The sequence below is a fragment of the Phaenicophaeus curvirostris genome, chromosome 2, assembly GCF_032191515.1.
Source record: "Phaenicophaeus curvirostris isolate KB17595 chromosome 2, BPBGC_Pcur_1.0, whole genome shotgun sequence".
Taxonomy (NCBI): Eukaryota; Metazoa; Chordata; class Aves; order Cuculiformes; family Cuculidae; genus Phaenicophaeus; species Phaenicophaeus curvirostris.
Window position 1 is genome coordinate 117,035,229 of NC_091393.1, and position 17,118 is coordinate 117,052,346.

At 51.8% G+C, this 17,118-nt stretch overlaps 1 protein-coding gene across 10 annotated transcripts in view; it reads right to left on the reverse strand.

The window, feature by feature from the left end:
- DTNB (dystrobrevin beta) overlaps positions 1–17,118 on the reverse strand; it is a 148,555-nt gene that overhangs the window by 5,554 nt on the left and 125,883 nt on the right. For all 10 annotated transcript variants that reach the window (XR_011336830.1, XR_011336831.1, XM_069850650.1 and 7 more), the window contains 3 exons: positions 12,892–13,051; positions 6,159–6,248; positions 2,012–2,065 (listed from right to left, as the gene is read on the reverse strand). Coding sequence is in view for 8 of the 10 variants with exons in the window: in XM_069850650.1 (XP_069706751.1) it covers positions 2,012–2,065; positions 6,159–6,248; positions 12,892–13,051 (304 nt within the window). In the remaining 2 variants the exon portion in view is untranslated. The remainder of the gene's footprint in view (positions 1–2,011; positions 2,066–6,158; positions 6,249–12,891; positions 13,052–17,118) is intronic.

Sequence of the window (17,118 nt, forward strand, 5' to 3'; positions counted from 1 at the left end):
AAACGCAGTGGGGGACTCCTCAATACCACATGTGCTCTGGGGTCTGGAGGAGCTCCCAGCATCCCCATGGTGCTTCCAGGAGGACGCACACCGCAGGAGGACTGCAGTTTCTATATCAATCACTCCTTGCTTTCCCTGCCAGATTTCTATCTCCCTAACTCCGTGACATTAGGGAATCACTTACTCTCTGGCAGGAATGTTATTTACATTCCACACAAAGGCTTTTGGACCAAGTTCTGCTTTTGAATACACCTCTCCATCCCCTGTTCTACACCCCCGTCCCCCCGATGCTGCAATGACTAACAGAACTGAATTCGTCTTATTGCATCCCCGCTATCGTACACCCTACACCCTACTTCAGCTCTTCCAAATCCCACTTTCCCTATTTCCCATGCACATTTGGAACAAAGCCAAAGGGTCATCTGCTAAGCATCTGAAATATTTCACTGCCGAGGAATGTTCCAGGGTAAAGAGAGCCCTGTGATTTATAGCCAAGGCGATTCCACTTAGAAAACTCCCGTTTTAGCCAAAATCAAGCTTATTGCACTTTTTCCTACAAACCTATAATGTCTGACACTGATGCACTTCATACAAACTTGTCATGTCTCACAGTGATGTACAACCCATCCGGAAACGTTTCCAAACACCTGAAGCTTTCGTAGAACTTGCTGGACAGGAAAACTCCGGAACACAAGCTCTTGCAGGGAGAAATGTGAGCCCCAGCACAGCTTAGCCAGAAGGAAAATGTGCATGCAACAAAACAAGGATAAAAGGTTCCAGTTTGTCAATGCTGGAATTGGGTTTGGCTCAAAAGCTTGGGCTGATTCAAACCTGCCCTCGGCTGCTTTTCGTGCTTTGGTTTAAAACATAGAAAGCAGAAATCAAGAGATTCCTGAGCGAGGTGTCTTCCCAAGGATGGTCTGGGAAGTGCTGGTGGAGCATGACACAAGGAATGGATCTCCTCCAGACCCCTCCAACTCAGCTGTAGGGTGCACGGTTGTTTGCAAGGATCGGGACTGCGCTCCCGCCTGCGCCGATCACTTCTAGCCCCGGAATAACTCTGCTAGCGCACCTCCTGGGTGCACTCGCACAGAAGGAAGATGTGGTCTGCGGAGGATTAGAATCTCGCCCTGCAGTCCCAGGATAGCAGAGATGAAAGAGAGCTCCTGCGAAACCCCACTCAGCCGCTGGAGCTGCCTACGTGGGATTACCATCAGCAGAGCCATTCATCCAGCCAAGGTCACAGGAGGCAGATGATGGTCCCACTGCTGGGATCTTCGCTCCTCACCGGCTCACGCTTTGTTTATTTCAAACGTATTCATCTGAACCGAGTTTCTCACCGTGCTCAAAGCAACTCCTCCTCTGCTTACACATTGCAAAGATGTGTGCATGACCTTTGCTGAAAGAAAAACATTCCCCAAAGCTCATGCGGAACACACGCGGAAGAAACCCTGGCCATGACGTCATAGAATCACAGAGTGGTTTGGTTTGGAAGGGACCTCAAAGCCCATCCAGTTACAGCCCACAGTCATGGGCAGGGACACCTCCCACTGGATCAGGTTGCTCAAAGCCCCATCCAACCTTGCCTTGAACAGATGGAGCAGCCGTCTTCTCTGAGCAACCTGGGCCAGGGTCTCATCACCCACATACGGAAGATCTCATCTCAATCTCCCCTCTTTCAGCCTAAAGCTCTTCCCCCGAGTCCTATCCTTGCACTGCCTGATCAACAGCCCCAGCCCCTCCCCAGCTTTCCTGTAGGCCCCTCAAGCCATGGCAGATGTTGGGAAAAGCAACCTGGCAGCATGACAATGGCCCCAGCAGACAGATAAGCCTGTGTGGTGTCTGCCAGTGGTGTAAGAGCAGCAGCAGCAATGCAGGCTGCTTCCACCCAGGGCCATCTGCGCTCAGAGCCCTCTCCTGGGGCTCCACATGGAGATGGCAAACTGAGCTCCTGCACAGGAGCGGGACAGAAAATGCTCTACATCTCAGAAGCCACAGTTTGCCCCCTTACCTCGGTCCTTTCCATTCTGCAGCTTTTCTGTTTCCTCTTCATCTTCTTCCTCTGCTTCAAAAGAAAAAAGAAAAGAAGCACACATGAGACAAGGAAGTGAGAGAATAGATGGTTGGGGAGGTCTTCTAAGGCAAGGAAGAACTGGCTTTTCAGGCACAGCTGACACTGGAGGGCAAGGACAATGGGTGCTCAGGCCACCAAGGCGAACCTGGATGGAAGCATCATCTTTCTTCCTTCAGTACAGTGCCTGTTCATTTCTGGTGGTGGCAATAGAACTCCCACTCCATCCTGATGGGATGATGTAGAGTGTAGAGAGTGTAGAGCACCCCTGGAAGCAGTGCCTACATTGTGCAGAAGAGCTCTACCTGGCTCAGGTAGAATTAGGACCCAAGTCCCTTGTGCACACATATTTTAGCACTGTCAGAAACAAAGAACTGCACGAAACACAGTGGGGAAGAGGTCAGGACTTTCAGGCTGTGGGCAAACCTAAGGAAAAAAAAAAAGGGAATGGTTTATGGTGTGGGGAAAAACCTTGGAGGGTCCCTCTTGGCATTGCAGAGTTTATAGAATCATAAAATCATTTAGTTGGAAAAAAACCCTTTGAGATCATCGAGTCCAACCATACCTGTCCACTACTAAATCAGATCCCTGAGCAGCGTATCTACCCATCTTTTAAACCCCTCTAGGGATGGGGACTCCACCACTGCCCTGGGCAGCCTCTGCCAGGGCTCAACAACCCTTTCTGCGAAGGAACTGTTCCCAATATCCAATCTAAACCGCCCCTGGTGCAACTTGAGGCCATTTCCTCTCGTCCTATCACTTGTTCCTCGGGAGTTTGCCCATGCAAGGCATTCATGACACCAATGCTCCTCCTGGGACAAAGCCACGTAACCGGTGCCAGGCTGAGCCCCCAGAGATGGGCGCTCAGTGCGTGTCTGTGAGCGAGTGGTTCATTATATTCAACTCCAGTTAAGCTGAAGAGAATTTATGGCCAGGCCCATATTTATGTAGCAGGGAGCGGGAGCAGGAGGTTACATTCTTCTGCAGATGGTGGCTCCTATCTCTCTGCACAGCCTTTCAACAAGACCTGTGCAAACAGGTAATGGTTGTTAGGAGCGGTAATATCGCTCCTTCCTGCTCCACCTGCTGTGAGAGCACAGAAAGTGAGAGAACCCTGCAATAAATAGCATGACTGGAGAAACTGAAGTGTTCTGAATGGATCTGATCAAAGGGGATGTAATAAACACCTGCTCTCTTTGTTGCTGTGACAGCGAGACTGATGAGACATCTCAGAGTCACACCAGCTCTATCTACCCAGTGATGGGTACTGATGAGTCCTCAATCCGAGAATCACAGAATCATAGAACCACTTGGCTGGAAAAGACCTTTGAGATCATTGAGTCCAACCACACCTGTCCACTACTAAACCACATCCCCGAGCACCTCATCTGCCTGACTTTTAAACCCCTCCAGGGATGGGTTCTCCACCACTGCCCTGGGCAGCCTCTGCCAGTGTCTGAGAGCCCTTTCAGTGAAGAAATTGTTCCTGATGCCTAATCTGAACCTGCCCTGGTGCAACTTGAGGCCATTTCCTCTCGTCCTACCACCTGTCACTTGGGAGAAGAGATCAACACTCACCTCGCTACAACGTCCTTTCAGGCTGTTGTAGACAGTGATGAGGTCTCCCCTCAGGCTCCTCTTTTCCAGACTAAACAGCCCCAGGGCCCTCAGCCATCTCTCAAAAGTCTGTTCTCCAGAACAGTTCCCCAGCTCTGTTCCCCTTCTCTGGACATGCTCCAGCCCCTCAATGTCCTTGGAGTGAGGGGCCCAAAACTGAACCCAGGACTTGAGGTGTGGCCTCATCAATGCCATGTACTGGGGCACAATCCCTTCCCTGCTCCTGCTGGCCATGCTGTTTCTGATACAGGCCAAGATTCCATTGGCCTTCTTGGCCACCTGGCTCATGTTCAGCCACTGTCAACCAGCAGCCCCAAGCCCTTTGCCAGGCAGCTTTCCAGCCATTCTTCCCCAAGCCTGGAGCGCTGCATGGGGTTGTTGTGTCCCAAGCGCAGGACCTGGCTCTTGACTTCGTTGAACCTCATACCACTGGCCTTGGAACATGGATCCAGCCTGTCCAGACCCCTCTGCAGAGCCTTCCTGTCCTCAAGCAGATCACTGCTCCCATCCAGCCTGGTGTCATCTTCAAATTTACTAAGGGTGCACTCAATCCCCTCATTCAGATCATGGATAAAGATGATAGACAAACCAAATTCATCTTTAGTAACAAGAGATGGACTGGATCTCAGCAGCCACTCTGGGTGCCGAGTCAGTCTCCTCTTTGGTAGCATTGCAGGGGCTGAGTCACCTCCTCCACTGCTCCATGTGGGTCTTTTTGAGCTCAATTAGAGTCAAAATGCTACCTGCGTTCCCTCAGCAACACAGGACCATGGCACCATTGGCACAGGAGCATGGGACTATTGGCACAGGAGAAGGCAGATGGGGAGACAACCAGAGCATCTCTGAAAGCCCATCTAGGAAGGGGGAACCCTGCACAGTGTTTCTCTTCCAGAAGAATCAGTCTCCTGAGCTCGTGCAAAGGTGCAGAGAGGCAAATATAGGTGTGGGCGGTGCACGCCCCAGTGTCTCACAAACTGCTCAGAACACAAAGCCCGCAGCTATATCGGGCAAGCGAGGGGCTGGAGGAGGTGTCTCTGCTCACAGCTTCCCTCCAGGACAATATGTGTTAAATCCCACTGCCTCTCATCAGCTGAGGATAACTCACGCTTTTCCTGGTTTATACAAACAAAATGACTTCAGATCCTTTCAAGGGAGCCTTCTTTAGTACCTCCATGTCCTCAAGTAGGAGCCTCTAATTAATTCCATTTTCACTCCCTTCCGAACCATAACTGCTTTGCACGATGCTTGACAAGCCTGCAGGGCTGTCAGTTGTGCAAATCCAGGCTGTTGGCATTTTCTGGACTCTCAGGGGTCACAGAGGAGGGCAGGAGAGCTGCAGGTCTAGCCGACATTCCAGCTCCATCACCAGCCACCCCGGAGCTCAGCCGCACTACTGCAAATGTGTTCTGCTATTAAAAGCAAAAAAGAAATTACTGCAGACATCTGGTCTGGGCAGAGGGTTTGTTCACTGGGTTTCAGCCTAGAGGGATGAGCGCTGCGCGTCTTGAGCATGGTGATTTATTGAGGAAACAGAGGGTCCTCTGCTGCAACGGCCCCAGCGATGCTGCTGTCGTACATGAAAGACTTTATTAACTCGTAGCTGCCTTTGCAGCCAAGACATGGGGTTTAGGCTGGGTGGATTTACTGCTCAGCAGTAAAATATCAACCTGGTTTATAACTCTGACTTCTCCCTTAAGGGCAGTGAGAACAAAAAGCTGAACAGGTTTTAATACAGATCTTGATAAGTTTACAGGGGGGATTATGTGATGCAGCCACCGGATACAGCGAGGGGCTGGGGGAGGTGAAATAGGAACCGTGAGGTTCAGCCAGAATGCAGAATGCTTTACTTCTTCCTTAGAGGAGAAGGCAGCCCACAACCAAGCTGCAGGAATCCTAAAGGACCGTATCCTCCGTCACCAGCAAAACTCAAGAGGCACAGAATGTTCCCCTGGATGACAGCAGAAGCTGCTCCAGCCCCAGCAGGGTGTTTACCTCCACGGCACAGTTAAAAAGGCACAAAGGGAATAATTATCTTCTTTCCACATCGCTGTTTAATCCTTTGTTGAAGTTGGCCTTGCATTTACTCTGTGTTTGTGATTATGGCACCTAACAGGGTTTCACTGCAGAGGCTGCTCAGGCATCGTGGCCACCAAGCAATAGTTTGGGGAAACTCCCTCCCAAGTCTGACTTCTGACTCGGGTTTTAAGGAGCTCTGACTTCCAGGAGTGGGACAGGGAAGTGGCATTCTCCTGCCTAGCAAGTGGTGTAGGACACACCTGCAGGATCCTCTGGGAAAGCTTAGTGCTGCCGTACAGGCATGGATCGATAGGAGCAGGAGCATGGGAGCAGATGAGTCTGCTCAAGAATTTGCACTCGCAGAGCACTGCCTTAACCATCAGGGACAGAATCCACGGCAGCCTGTTCGGAAGGGATCTGAAGTTCTCAGTAATGGTAGCTACAAAACTCTTACCTGAGTGGAGCTCCTTCACCAGCGAGGACATGGTATTGGTGATGGAATCGGCCGCTACCAGCAGGTCGTTGCGGAGGTTCCTCCTTGTACCTGGGAGCAGAGCAGACACACAGCAGGAATCGCACGTGTCGCACGGCCGCTGCCCAACCTCCTCGCACCACGACGCTCGGCAGTGCGTCCCACACCGGTCCCACCACGCTGCCCACCTTGTGATGGAGCTCGGATGCCCCCGCGTATGGCAGGGCCTCGTTCAAGCAGCTCAGCTCAGCGAGAGAGGGGGATTTGCTCTGCAACAGCCAAGTTCTGCCTAATTGTCAGTTTGCTAATTAGCTACCCTGCTGCTCTTCTCCTTGACGAGGACAGCACTTGTACAGCAGCTCAAGGGCAGACACTTCGCTCCCCAAGACCAGAGTCATTGGGTGCTGGCCATGGCGCAGCTGATCCGTGCTCTTTGTGTGGTCGTTACTGCTGCCAGCGGCTCCGTTGCAATCAATATCGCTGGGGTTTGAGTGGAATGAAGGATAACTGAGTTCTTGCCCTCTGCAGGGTTCTCCTCTCGCATTGCTGGGGAAAGTGATGCCCTTCCTTGCCGTGCCACACGGTGAGGGGCATGGTGCCTTGCTGTCACCCACGGTGACGCTGCCTCAGTCCGGTCTGGGCACTCATTTTGTGCGAGCGACTACGCAAAGGACCCTTTCACCCCATCAGCAATGGCTCCAGAGCCACCGAGAGGCCACAAGCTGCAAAGGAGCCACCAACTTGGTTGCTGCCCATAAATGTCATGAGTGAGGGTGGCAGAGGCTGCTGCGTGCCAGGGAGGATGCTCCCTGCCTCCTGCTGATGCTGGGAAGACATCAATCTTCTTCATCATCCATTCTGGTTCCCCGTGCTGTCCCCTTAGGCAGAGCCAGCCATGTTCTCACAGCAGAACATCCTGATGACGCAGTCCAATTCTGCAGCGCCCCAGCATCCGCAGACAATGCAGATACGACTCCTGGTCCTTTCCAAGCTCCCATTCCTCTCGCAACCTTCTGTGCTGCAGTGCTTTGGTTTTATTTGGAGGCTTTGACGACACAGCGTGACAGTTTCCACCCCAGAGGGTGGTCTGTGGTCATGGTTTCTCAGCTTGTGGAGCTGATGGTCCTGAGTTGAAGCTTTCCTGGGAGCAGGACCCTGTAACAGTTCACTGGCCCCACCTCAGCCACCCCCGTGCTTTAACTGCTCCCAGGAAATGGCTTTAGGTTGCCTGTTAACCCACCCAGGTACCAGATGCCCCCAGCATCACAGCCTCCAGGAACACTGCTTTGATGCCGAGTATCCAACGGTGCTCTAAGATCTAGGTGTTTGGGATCCCATCCTGCCATTTACTCCAGCAAGGGCGTGAAGACAATGCATATGGAATCACAGGAGAGATGTGATGAGACATTTCACAGCTGCATAAAACTGCAGCTGCGACAACTGTACAGCACACGTGTGCTGCTGGTTGAAGTTGGGTGTCTCTCATTTCAGATGTGCTGCTTTAGTGGCCCAAATGCTGTGCTGGCTTTCACTCTGTCCTTGCCCCGGGGTGCTCCTACATTTTGCCGATGGATTTTAGCGCTGTTTGAGCACACCAGAGCTGACGTGTGTTCAGAGACTCACAGAATCATTAAAGCTGGAAAAGTCCTCTAAGCTCATCCAGGCCAACCATCAGCCCAACCCCACCGTGCCTGCTAAACCATGTCTGAAAGTGCCACGGCCACATGGTTTTTGAACCCCTCCAGGGATGGGGACTCCACCACTGCCCTGGGCAGCCTCTTCTTCCAAGAAGGAATTTCAAAGAATCACAGAATGATTTGGGTCAGAAGGGACCTTTAGGCCCATCCAGTTCCAACCCAGTCTGTCTCCCCTCTGAAACGCTGCAATAATGCTAACGAGCTCATCTGGACATCGACGTGCAGAAGCCAACCAAAGCCCTCCTGGCTGGTGACATTCAATTATATCATTACGTGCAAACATAGAAATCTTATCCTATTTCCTGTGTTCTCCACTTGCCTGATTCTGCATGATTAACATGAAATAGCATTAATTGTGCAGACTGCCTTTCCGGAAGGATCATTCCAGGGAATTTATTATGAAGTCTGCCAGCCATTTCTTTCTTGTGAGAGCTTTTCTAGTAGTTGAATAATCCATCACTGTGGTTATCATGAGAGGAACATCCACCTTTCTGCTGGCAGTGCTGGACTGTATCTGAATCTGAGAAGTTCTCAGACAGAAGACTGTTTTCTTCTCTTTCAAGATGATAAACAGCAGCATTAGATTTCCAGTTAGATGGTAGTTTCTGAGTATTTCATAGAATCATAGAATGGTTTGGGTGGGAAAGGACCTCAAAGCCCATCCAGTTCCAAAATCTGTCATGGGGAGAGACACCTCCCACAGGATCCAGTTGCTCAAAGCCTCATCCAACCTGGCCTTGAATACCTCCAGGGATGGGGCAGACTATCCCTGCATGGATTTTCAAACAGAATACCATCAGGGCATTTTATTCTAATACTGTATTATTGCCTTCTCCCTTGGCCAAGGGGAAGATCAAAAGATCACCTTTGGAGGAAACACATCAAATCTAAAGACTGTAGGGTTGTTAAGCCCTGGCAGAGGCTGTGCAGGACACTGCTGGAGTCCCCATCCCTGGAGGTGTTTAAAAGCTGTGTGGATGTGGTGCTTAGGGACAGGGTTTAGTGATGGGGTTACTAAAGTAAAGCTAAGGGTTGGACTCAATGAGCTTAAAAGTCTTTTCCAACCTAAGGGTCTTTGTCATGGAGTGTAGGGATATGACAAGGACGAACGATTTTAAGATGAATGAGGGGAGATTGAGATGAGATCTTAGGAAGAAATGTTATTTTCACTTTGGGCAATAGCAATAGGCCCTGACAAAGCTTGTCACTTAAGAACCAGTCAGTCAGGTACAAGGCATAAATGAGCCCTAGATCAATTCTACTGGAGCCAGGAGCTTGCAGAAAGCAGCTCTGACGAGTGTAAACCACAGAGAGAGAAGTTTGCTTTGTCATGGCTTTTGTCTGTGTCTCTGAAGGGAAAAACAGATCATAGAATCATAGAATCATGGAATGGTTTGGGTTGGAAGGGACCTTAAAGCCCATCCAGTTCCAATCCCTGCCACAGGCAGGGACACCTTCCACTGGATCAGGTTGCTCCAAGCCCCATCCAACCTGCCCTTGAACACCTCCAGGGATGGGGCAGCCACCACTTCTCTGGGCAACCTGGACCAGGGCCTCCCCACCCTCACAGGAAAACATTTCTGCCTAAGATCTCAGGAACAGAGGGGCAGAATCGCTGGGGAAATCCACGCTGGTAGATGGATAGAGAGCAAATCTGGATGCTGAGACAACACTGTGAAATGAAAACAACCGAGTAGGACAGCTAATGTACTACTGTAATCACGTGTTTGTTACTCCTAGCAGCAGAAGGGAGATCATTTAATCTCTTTGCGCTTTCCTAATTAAGAAAGGAAAGGGGAAAATGCTGAGGCAGATGCATCAGATCTTCCCAGTGTCTGGTAGAACTCCTCGTGCTGCTGTTCCACTTCATGCAGCCTGGAAACAGCGAGCCAATCTGCAACAGGGGGAAGGAGAGGCAGCTGCCAAAGAAATCAATCAAGAGCTCTCGGCTGCACCATCAAACTTGTTGTAGAGATGAAGAGGAGGCGACCAGACCACCCACTGCAACAGATGGAGCGTTGCGCCTCTGGTATTTGGCATTGTGCCTCCCTGGAAATGCCTGCTGCTGCTCTCGGTTCTGGAAGTGTTTAGAGAGATGAGGAGCTCATTCTTACCAATGGGATTGGAAAAGGACACATCCTGCTCACAGATGAGTTGTAGCCATGGGGTGGTTTTGGACATCCATGCTCCATCACCTGACCTGTTAACTGCTGAAGTTCTGGAGAGAAAGGAACAGCCTTGACCTCTCCCAAGTGTGCTGGGGCTCAGGGCTTGCAGTCTTTGCTGCAGCTGCCCAAGCATCAAATACCAATTGCAAGTATTCACTGACGAGTCCGGCTCCTCCACTACCATTTTTTTAGCCTCTTTTCACCTTCTCCCGGCAGCAGCTTTTGTTTAGGCATGTAAGATTGCTCTAGCAGGAGATTTCTAATGATCAAGTGATAAATGCAAATTGTTATTTAAAATCTGTTGCGTTTGGAGATAAAACATCCGTTCTGGAAAGATTGTTTTTTATGTTTTCTTTGTTTTGAAAAGGAGATTGTCCATCTGACAAAGGTGTTTCACACCAATATCCAGGATCTTCTCTACCCAGAATGACAAAAGAACACTTCTTGTTTTCATGGAACCACGGAATAGTTTGGGTTGGATGGGATCTTAAAGCTCATCCAATTCCAACCCTCCTGACACAGGCAGGGACACCTCACACTGCATCAGGTTGTTCCAAGCCCCATCCAATCTGGCCTTGACCAACTCCAGGGATGGGGCAGCCACCACTTCTTTGGGCAACCTGTGCCAGACAAGGCCTCCCCACCCTCACAGGGAAACATTTCTCATCTCAATTTCCCCTCTTGCAGCTTCAAACTGTTCCTCCCTTGTCCTATCCCTGCACTCCCTGATCAAGAGCCCCTCCTCAGCTTTCCTGGAGCCTCTTTCCATACTGGGAGGCTGCTCTGAGGTCTCCCCAGAGCCTTCTCTTCTCCAGGCTGAACAGCCCTAACTCTCTCAGCCTGTCCTCATGCAGGAGGTGCTCCAGCCCTTGGATCATCCTTGAGGCCTCCTCTGGACTCGCTCCAACAGCTCCACGTCCTTCCTGTGCTGAGGACTCCAGAGCTGGATGCAGAGCTCAATGTGGGATCTCACCAGAGTGGAGCAGAGGGGCAGAATCCCTTCCCTGGCCCTGCTGGTCCCACTGCTTTGGATGCAGCCCAGGACACCGTTGGCTTTCTGGGCTGCAAGTGCACATAAGGAAGAACTCATTTCCCCTTGAGGTGGTCCCTGAAGGTAAAAATACTTGCCAGGTGTCTTGCCATCAGCCTGATCATCATGTCTTTGCTTGCCAACTTCTAACACCACCAGACAGTCCAGCCTTCTCGGTATTTGAGGAAGAGGCAGTGGTCTGCATTGAGCTGAACAAGTTCCTGTTTCATCTGGTTGTCTTCCAGTTTTGGAGCCCTTATTGAGCCCAAAATGGCTTTGATATGGAAAAGTTTGACTGTTTTTGAAACGCATGACTGTAAAACTTCATTTTTTTAAAAAAGCAACAGCAGCCAAATATCAACTCCCACTGCCTACAGGAGCTGGGGAGGAAAAATATGTGTGTCAACTACTGCCCTGGTTCTCCACAAAGCACGAGACGCTGTATTATTCACAAACAGGCAGCTTACCCACTTGATCCAACCACACTAGTTTTACCAAAGAACCGGAGGATAAGGTGGACAGAGAGGAACCCAGCACGTCTTATCTCTGCTTAGGGAGCACTTGGCAACAATGGGTTTGGGGCAGAAAGTGTTATTTTTGTCATACGCAGAGGGGAGCAGCATATGGAAAAGAGGCAAAAGAAGGAGCTTCAACTGTTAGAGCAAGAAAAAGTTCATTGTCCTGTGTGTCCTTCTGCTTCTTCATTATGGTCTCCCCATCTCCTCTCCTCTCCTCTCCTCTCCTCTCCTCTCCTCTCCTCTCCTCTCCTCTCCTCTCCTCTCCTCTCCTCTCCTCTCCTCTCCTCTCCTCTCCTCTCCTCTCCTCTCCTCTCCTCTCCTCTCCTCTCCTCTCCTCTCCTCTCCTCTCCTCATCCTCCTTTCTGCCTCACAACCAGCAGAGAAGTGTGTAGCCATTACCTACATCCTCTGGAGGGTAGAGCTGCTTGTTTTCAGTCAATAAACTGCTTTTTCCCTCTGGAGAAGAGAAGGCTGAGGGGAGACCTCATTACTCTCTGCAGCTCCCAGAAAGGAGGTTGGAGTGAGGTGGATGCTGGTCTCTTCTTCCAATTAACAAGGGATGGGATGAGTTGTGCCAGGGGAGGTTTAGACTGGATATCATGAACAATTTCTTTACTGAAGGAGTGGTGAAACCCTGGCAGAGGCTGCCCAGGGAAGTGGTGGAGTCCCCATCCCTGGAGGGCTTCAAAAACTTGTGGCTGTAGCACTTCAGAACATGGCTTAGTTGGCTCAGTGGGGTTTGGCTGACAGTTGAACTGGATGAGCTGAGAGGGTTCAGCACCAGATTTGTAAATATGAACAGTTTTTAATGTCTAACTATTAAATTACTCAGGGGCGTAACTTTCTGGAGTGGAAGATCCCTTTCCGGAGGGAAGATCAACATCACAGAAATAATTTCATTAAGTGGTAAAGATTAATAATGTGCCCCCAATCTCTTTGGTCGCGAGCACAAGGAAGAGGCTTGTAATTATTGTCTCAATTGGTGAGCTACGCTTCTGTTGTACATGGAATCATTGAACGTGGTAGGGTTTGGGTTGGAAGGAAACTTAAAACCATCCAGTTCCAACCCCCTGCCATGGCAGGGACACCTCCCACTGGATCAGGTTGCTCAAAGCCTCATCCAACCTGGCCTTGAACACCTCCAGGGATGGGGCAGCCACTGATTCTCTGGGTAACCTGGTCCAGGGCCTCATCAACCCCTTTGTAAACATTTTCTGCCTTATATCCCATCTGAATCCCCCCCTCTTACATGGCAACAGCAGGGTTAACCCCAGCTGCAGTTCTGCTTTGTGTGATGCTCACCTTGTGTGAAAGCTTCCTGCACGTCTCCCCCGACGCCCGTGAGCCCCTCCTGCGGGACGTGAGTTGGGGTCGAGCCGGCGGAGGTGGATCTGATGGGCATGGGCATGGGGCGACTGGCTCCGTGGGTGGGCGAGGAGTGTGCCGAGCCTGCTGCTTGTGCCTGCACGGGAGACACGAGACATGGGTTCCACATTTTTAACTGGTTTTTGGGTCAATGTCTAAAAATAAGTCTGAAAAACAAATGCATCAGGAAAGACGCTTCACCAAAACACTCTCCATTTGAGTAACGTGACGCGTGGTCGGTAGGTGCTGTGGGAGGACCCCGCGGTGGCAGAACACTGGGCGCAGTGCATCACACACTGGACTGCAGCACCCGAAGCTGGGATACACGTGGTGCCTCCGGCGGAGGAGCTGACCCACAGCCTCAAAACCACACAATTCCTGCATCACCAGTCAAACATCAGGTTGGAAAAGAAAACCCAGGAAGCCATGGAGGGACTTGCCCAGCCGTGTGCTCCAGCAGGACCTATCAACCACTTTGCATAGAATCCAAATGGTTTGGGTTTGGAGGGACCTCAAAGCCCATCCAGTTCCAACCCCTGCAATGGGCAGGGACACCTCCCACTGGATCAGGTTGCTCCAAGCCCCATCCAACCAGGCTTCGAACACCTCCAGGGATGAGGCAGCCACCACTTCTCTGGGTAACCTGGGCCAGGGCCTCTCCACCCTCACAGGGAAACATTTCTCATCTCAATTTCCCCTCTTGCAGCTTCAAACCCTTCCCCCTTGTCCTATCCCTGCACTCTCTGATCAAGAGCCCCTCCACAGCTTTCCCAGAGCCCCTTTCAGTACTGGGAGGCTGCTCTAAGGTCTCCCTGCACCCTTCTCTTCTCCAGACTGAAAAACACCAACTCTCGCAGCCTGTCCTCATACAGGAGGTGCTCCAGCCCTTGGATCATCTCCATGGCCTCCTCTGGACTCGCTCTAACAGCTCCAGGTCCTTCCTGTACTGAGGACTCCAGAACTGAACGCAGGGCTCCAGGTGGGATCTCACCTGTGCTGAGCAGAGGGGCAGAACCCCCTCCCTGGCCCTGCTGGTCCCACTGCTTTGGATGCAGCCCAGGACACGGTTGGTTTCTGGGCTGTGAGCGCCCATTGCCGGCTCATGTGGAGCTTTTCATCTCCCAGCACCCCAAGCCCTTCTCCTCAGGGCTGTTCCCAATCCATGAGAGGATTGTGGGGCCAGCAGGAGAGTGTGCAAGCAGCCCTTTCCCTGGGGTGCACCTTGCTGGGTCTCTAAGGATGTTTGTGGAGAGCTTGGCTCCGGCTCCGCCAGCCTGGGAGCTGCTGGCTCCCCCTGCACCCACCCTCGGCGCCCCTCCGCAGAGCATCGCCCATCATTTACGAGTGCTGTGAGTGAGCACAGCACTACTTTATTGTTAATAATCTGGTTATTTTCTGCAGCCACCCGCGCATTTCAGCAGCCTCTGCCCCCTCCTGCTCAGCTGCCGAGCTGTCAGGGATGGGTTTGGGCTGCTTTGCTCACAGGGGTTACGATCTGTGACTCTATTTATATTGAAGCATGGTCCCTCTGGTGCCGTTGATTAAAGGAAAGCTCCTCATAAATAATTACACACTCAGGGCATTAAAACCGTACAGCCCCTCTGAGCAAATACCTGGCTTGTTTGTGCCCTTCGCTTTCTTGAATTTTTTTTTTAAGCCTGTTCATTGTTTGACGTGCATCAGTTACCGGGGCAACCCTGCCTGCGCAGCGGTGATGCTGCGCGGTGACACCGCCAGCGCCCCACGCAGCGCTGGCACTGCCGGGCGCAGCATCACAGCACATTGGACCTGCTGCTGGGTCTGGCTTCCCATGGGAAACGCTGGCAACGGGATGATGCCGAGGACGGCTGCATCTACGGCTGCACCCGGTGCCCTGATTCACTGTTGCTTCACTCTCATGTGCAATGATGGGACTCAGGACATCTTGAAACCTGGATACAGTAGGCTCCATCCTGTAAGAGGTGCAGAGGAGTCCCCTAAGTCACAGATCATAGAATGGTTTGGGTGGAAAGGGACCTCAAGGCCCATCCAGTTCCATCCCCTTCCACAGGCAGGGACACCTCCCACTGGATCAGGTTGCTCCAAGCCCCATCCAACCTGCCCCTGAACACCTCCAGGGATGGGGCAGCCACCACTTCTCTGGGCAACCTGGGCCAGGGCTTCCACAGCCTCACAGGAAAATATTTTTGCCTAAGATCTCATCTTTATTTCTCCTCTTCCATCTCTCATTCCCGCACACTGGACATGCTGCTCTGTTGCAAGGTCTGGCTTCCCGTAAGATCAGCTGGGAATGGGATGCTGCTCAGGGTGGCTGCAGCTCCAGTTACGTCCTGTCTCCCTGCCAGCACGGAGCTGATACCCTTATTAACATAAAAACCTCATTAGGTGTAAAATCATCATTTTGAAACTGCATTACTAACAGGGGGATTTAACGAAGTGAGTAAAACATCCTCGTGACGCGGGTTACTGCTGGGGAGAGGGCGGTGGGAGGGAAATGACATCGTTCGAAGGTAGAATCATTAGAAAAAGCACATCCCACACCAGCAGCTTCACTTCCCCACACTGAAACCTCAAAGAAAATCTTAAAAAAGACCTGAAAACACACACAAAAACAGGCAGGAGTGGCTGAATTTGCACAGGTTTGTGGCAAAAGGCGCATGCCCATTGCTCAGCACTCCCAGTCCAGCATATGGGATGTGGCACGGTGAGATCGGCAGCGTTCACCTGTCCCATGGCTTTGGCAGAAGAGCCAAACTGTTCCTTCTCCTCCTCATCAGCTGCTCTGAAGAGGAAAACCAGCCCGTGTGTAAATGAAAGCTTCAAACCAGGAGGGAACCCAGCATCCACAGCCTCATGGGAGGCAGAGGCTGAGGAGCCGGAGCTTCCCTTTCCTCAGGAGGGAGCTGGCGGAGCAAGAGGGAAAATTTGATGTCTGGAAACCTGTTTCCAGGTTGCCCCCCATGAGGCCCATGGATGGTGGCAGCCATGAGAGGGATCGCAAGGAAAAGTCGCTCAGGGATGTTATTTGGAAAAACAGGAGTACAATCAACAAGACGAGACCCCAGCGCTGCCCTCCTCTCCCCAAAACACATCTGCCTGCCCTGCAAGGGGATGGATTTTCCCCCCATGCAGTGAACTCGCCCCATCCCGCCCATCTCCACATCTGGCATTGGTGGTCCTGGCAGACGCGCTCGCTCTGGGGCCAAGGGGTGATCTTGGACCCCGGTAATGCCCGTGCTGCTGGGCTGATGGTGAAAGCCAGGGGAGCAGCACCCAGACACCCTGTGTGCACACTGAGACAGCAGCGCTGGGGGCAGGGAAAGCTTCTTTTCATCACCATTTATCTGAGAGACGCTGCCTGCATTTATGTTCTTAGAGTGAGCGCCTAAGGACTCGGATTTTGGGGTTTTTTAATGGTTTTGTAACTGCTGGGGAGGCAGCTGGGCCAGGCTGATTTGCATACGGCAGCTGCCAGTGCAGAGGGGCTGGGAATGTCCCTCACCAGCACGGTGACGCAGTTTCTGGAGATGGTGGTGATGTTGAGAACGGATGGGGAGGTCCCACACAACAAGGGATTTCTACAGGGAACAGGCGTGGGGCAGAGAAACGGGTCCCTGCTGTGCCTGTCTCTGGGGATGGGCAGGCTGACATGCTCAGTGGCCAAGGTGATGGGACCCCAGTGATGGAACCCCAGTGACACACCTCATGGTGATGGGACCACAGCAACAGAACTCCAGTCATGCACCCTATGGTGATGGGACCCCAGTGATGCATCTCACAGTGATGCACTCCATGGTGATGAGACTCTAGCCAATCAATCAACCCTAGTGGTGGAACTCATGGTGATGGAAGCCTGGTGATGCACCCCACAGAGATGCAATCCACAGAAATGCACCCCATGGTGATGGAACCCCAGCAATGCACCCTGGTGATGCATCACAGTGAGATGCAACCCCGGCGATGCACCTCACGACACTCAGGGGCTGCAGGAGGATCTGAAAGTGTTCGCTTCAGTGACGACTTGAAAATCGCCTTCGAAGGAACCACGCGTGACCTGTGCCAGGCTGCCTGCTCATAAGGTGGCTGCAGCATGGGACCGCAGGGCTGTGCTGGGGCTCCCAGAGCTGTACTGGGATCCAGCTGTCTCTGGTCACTGCACTGGGA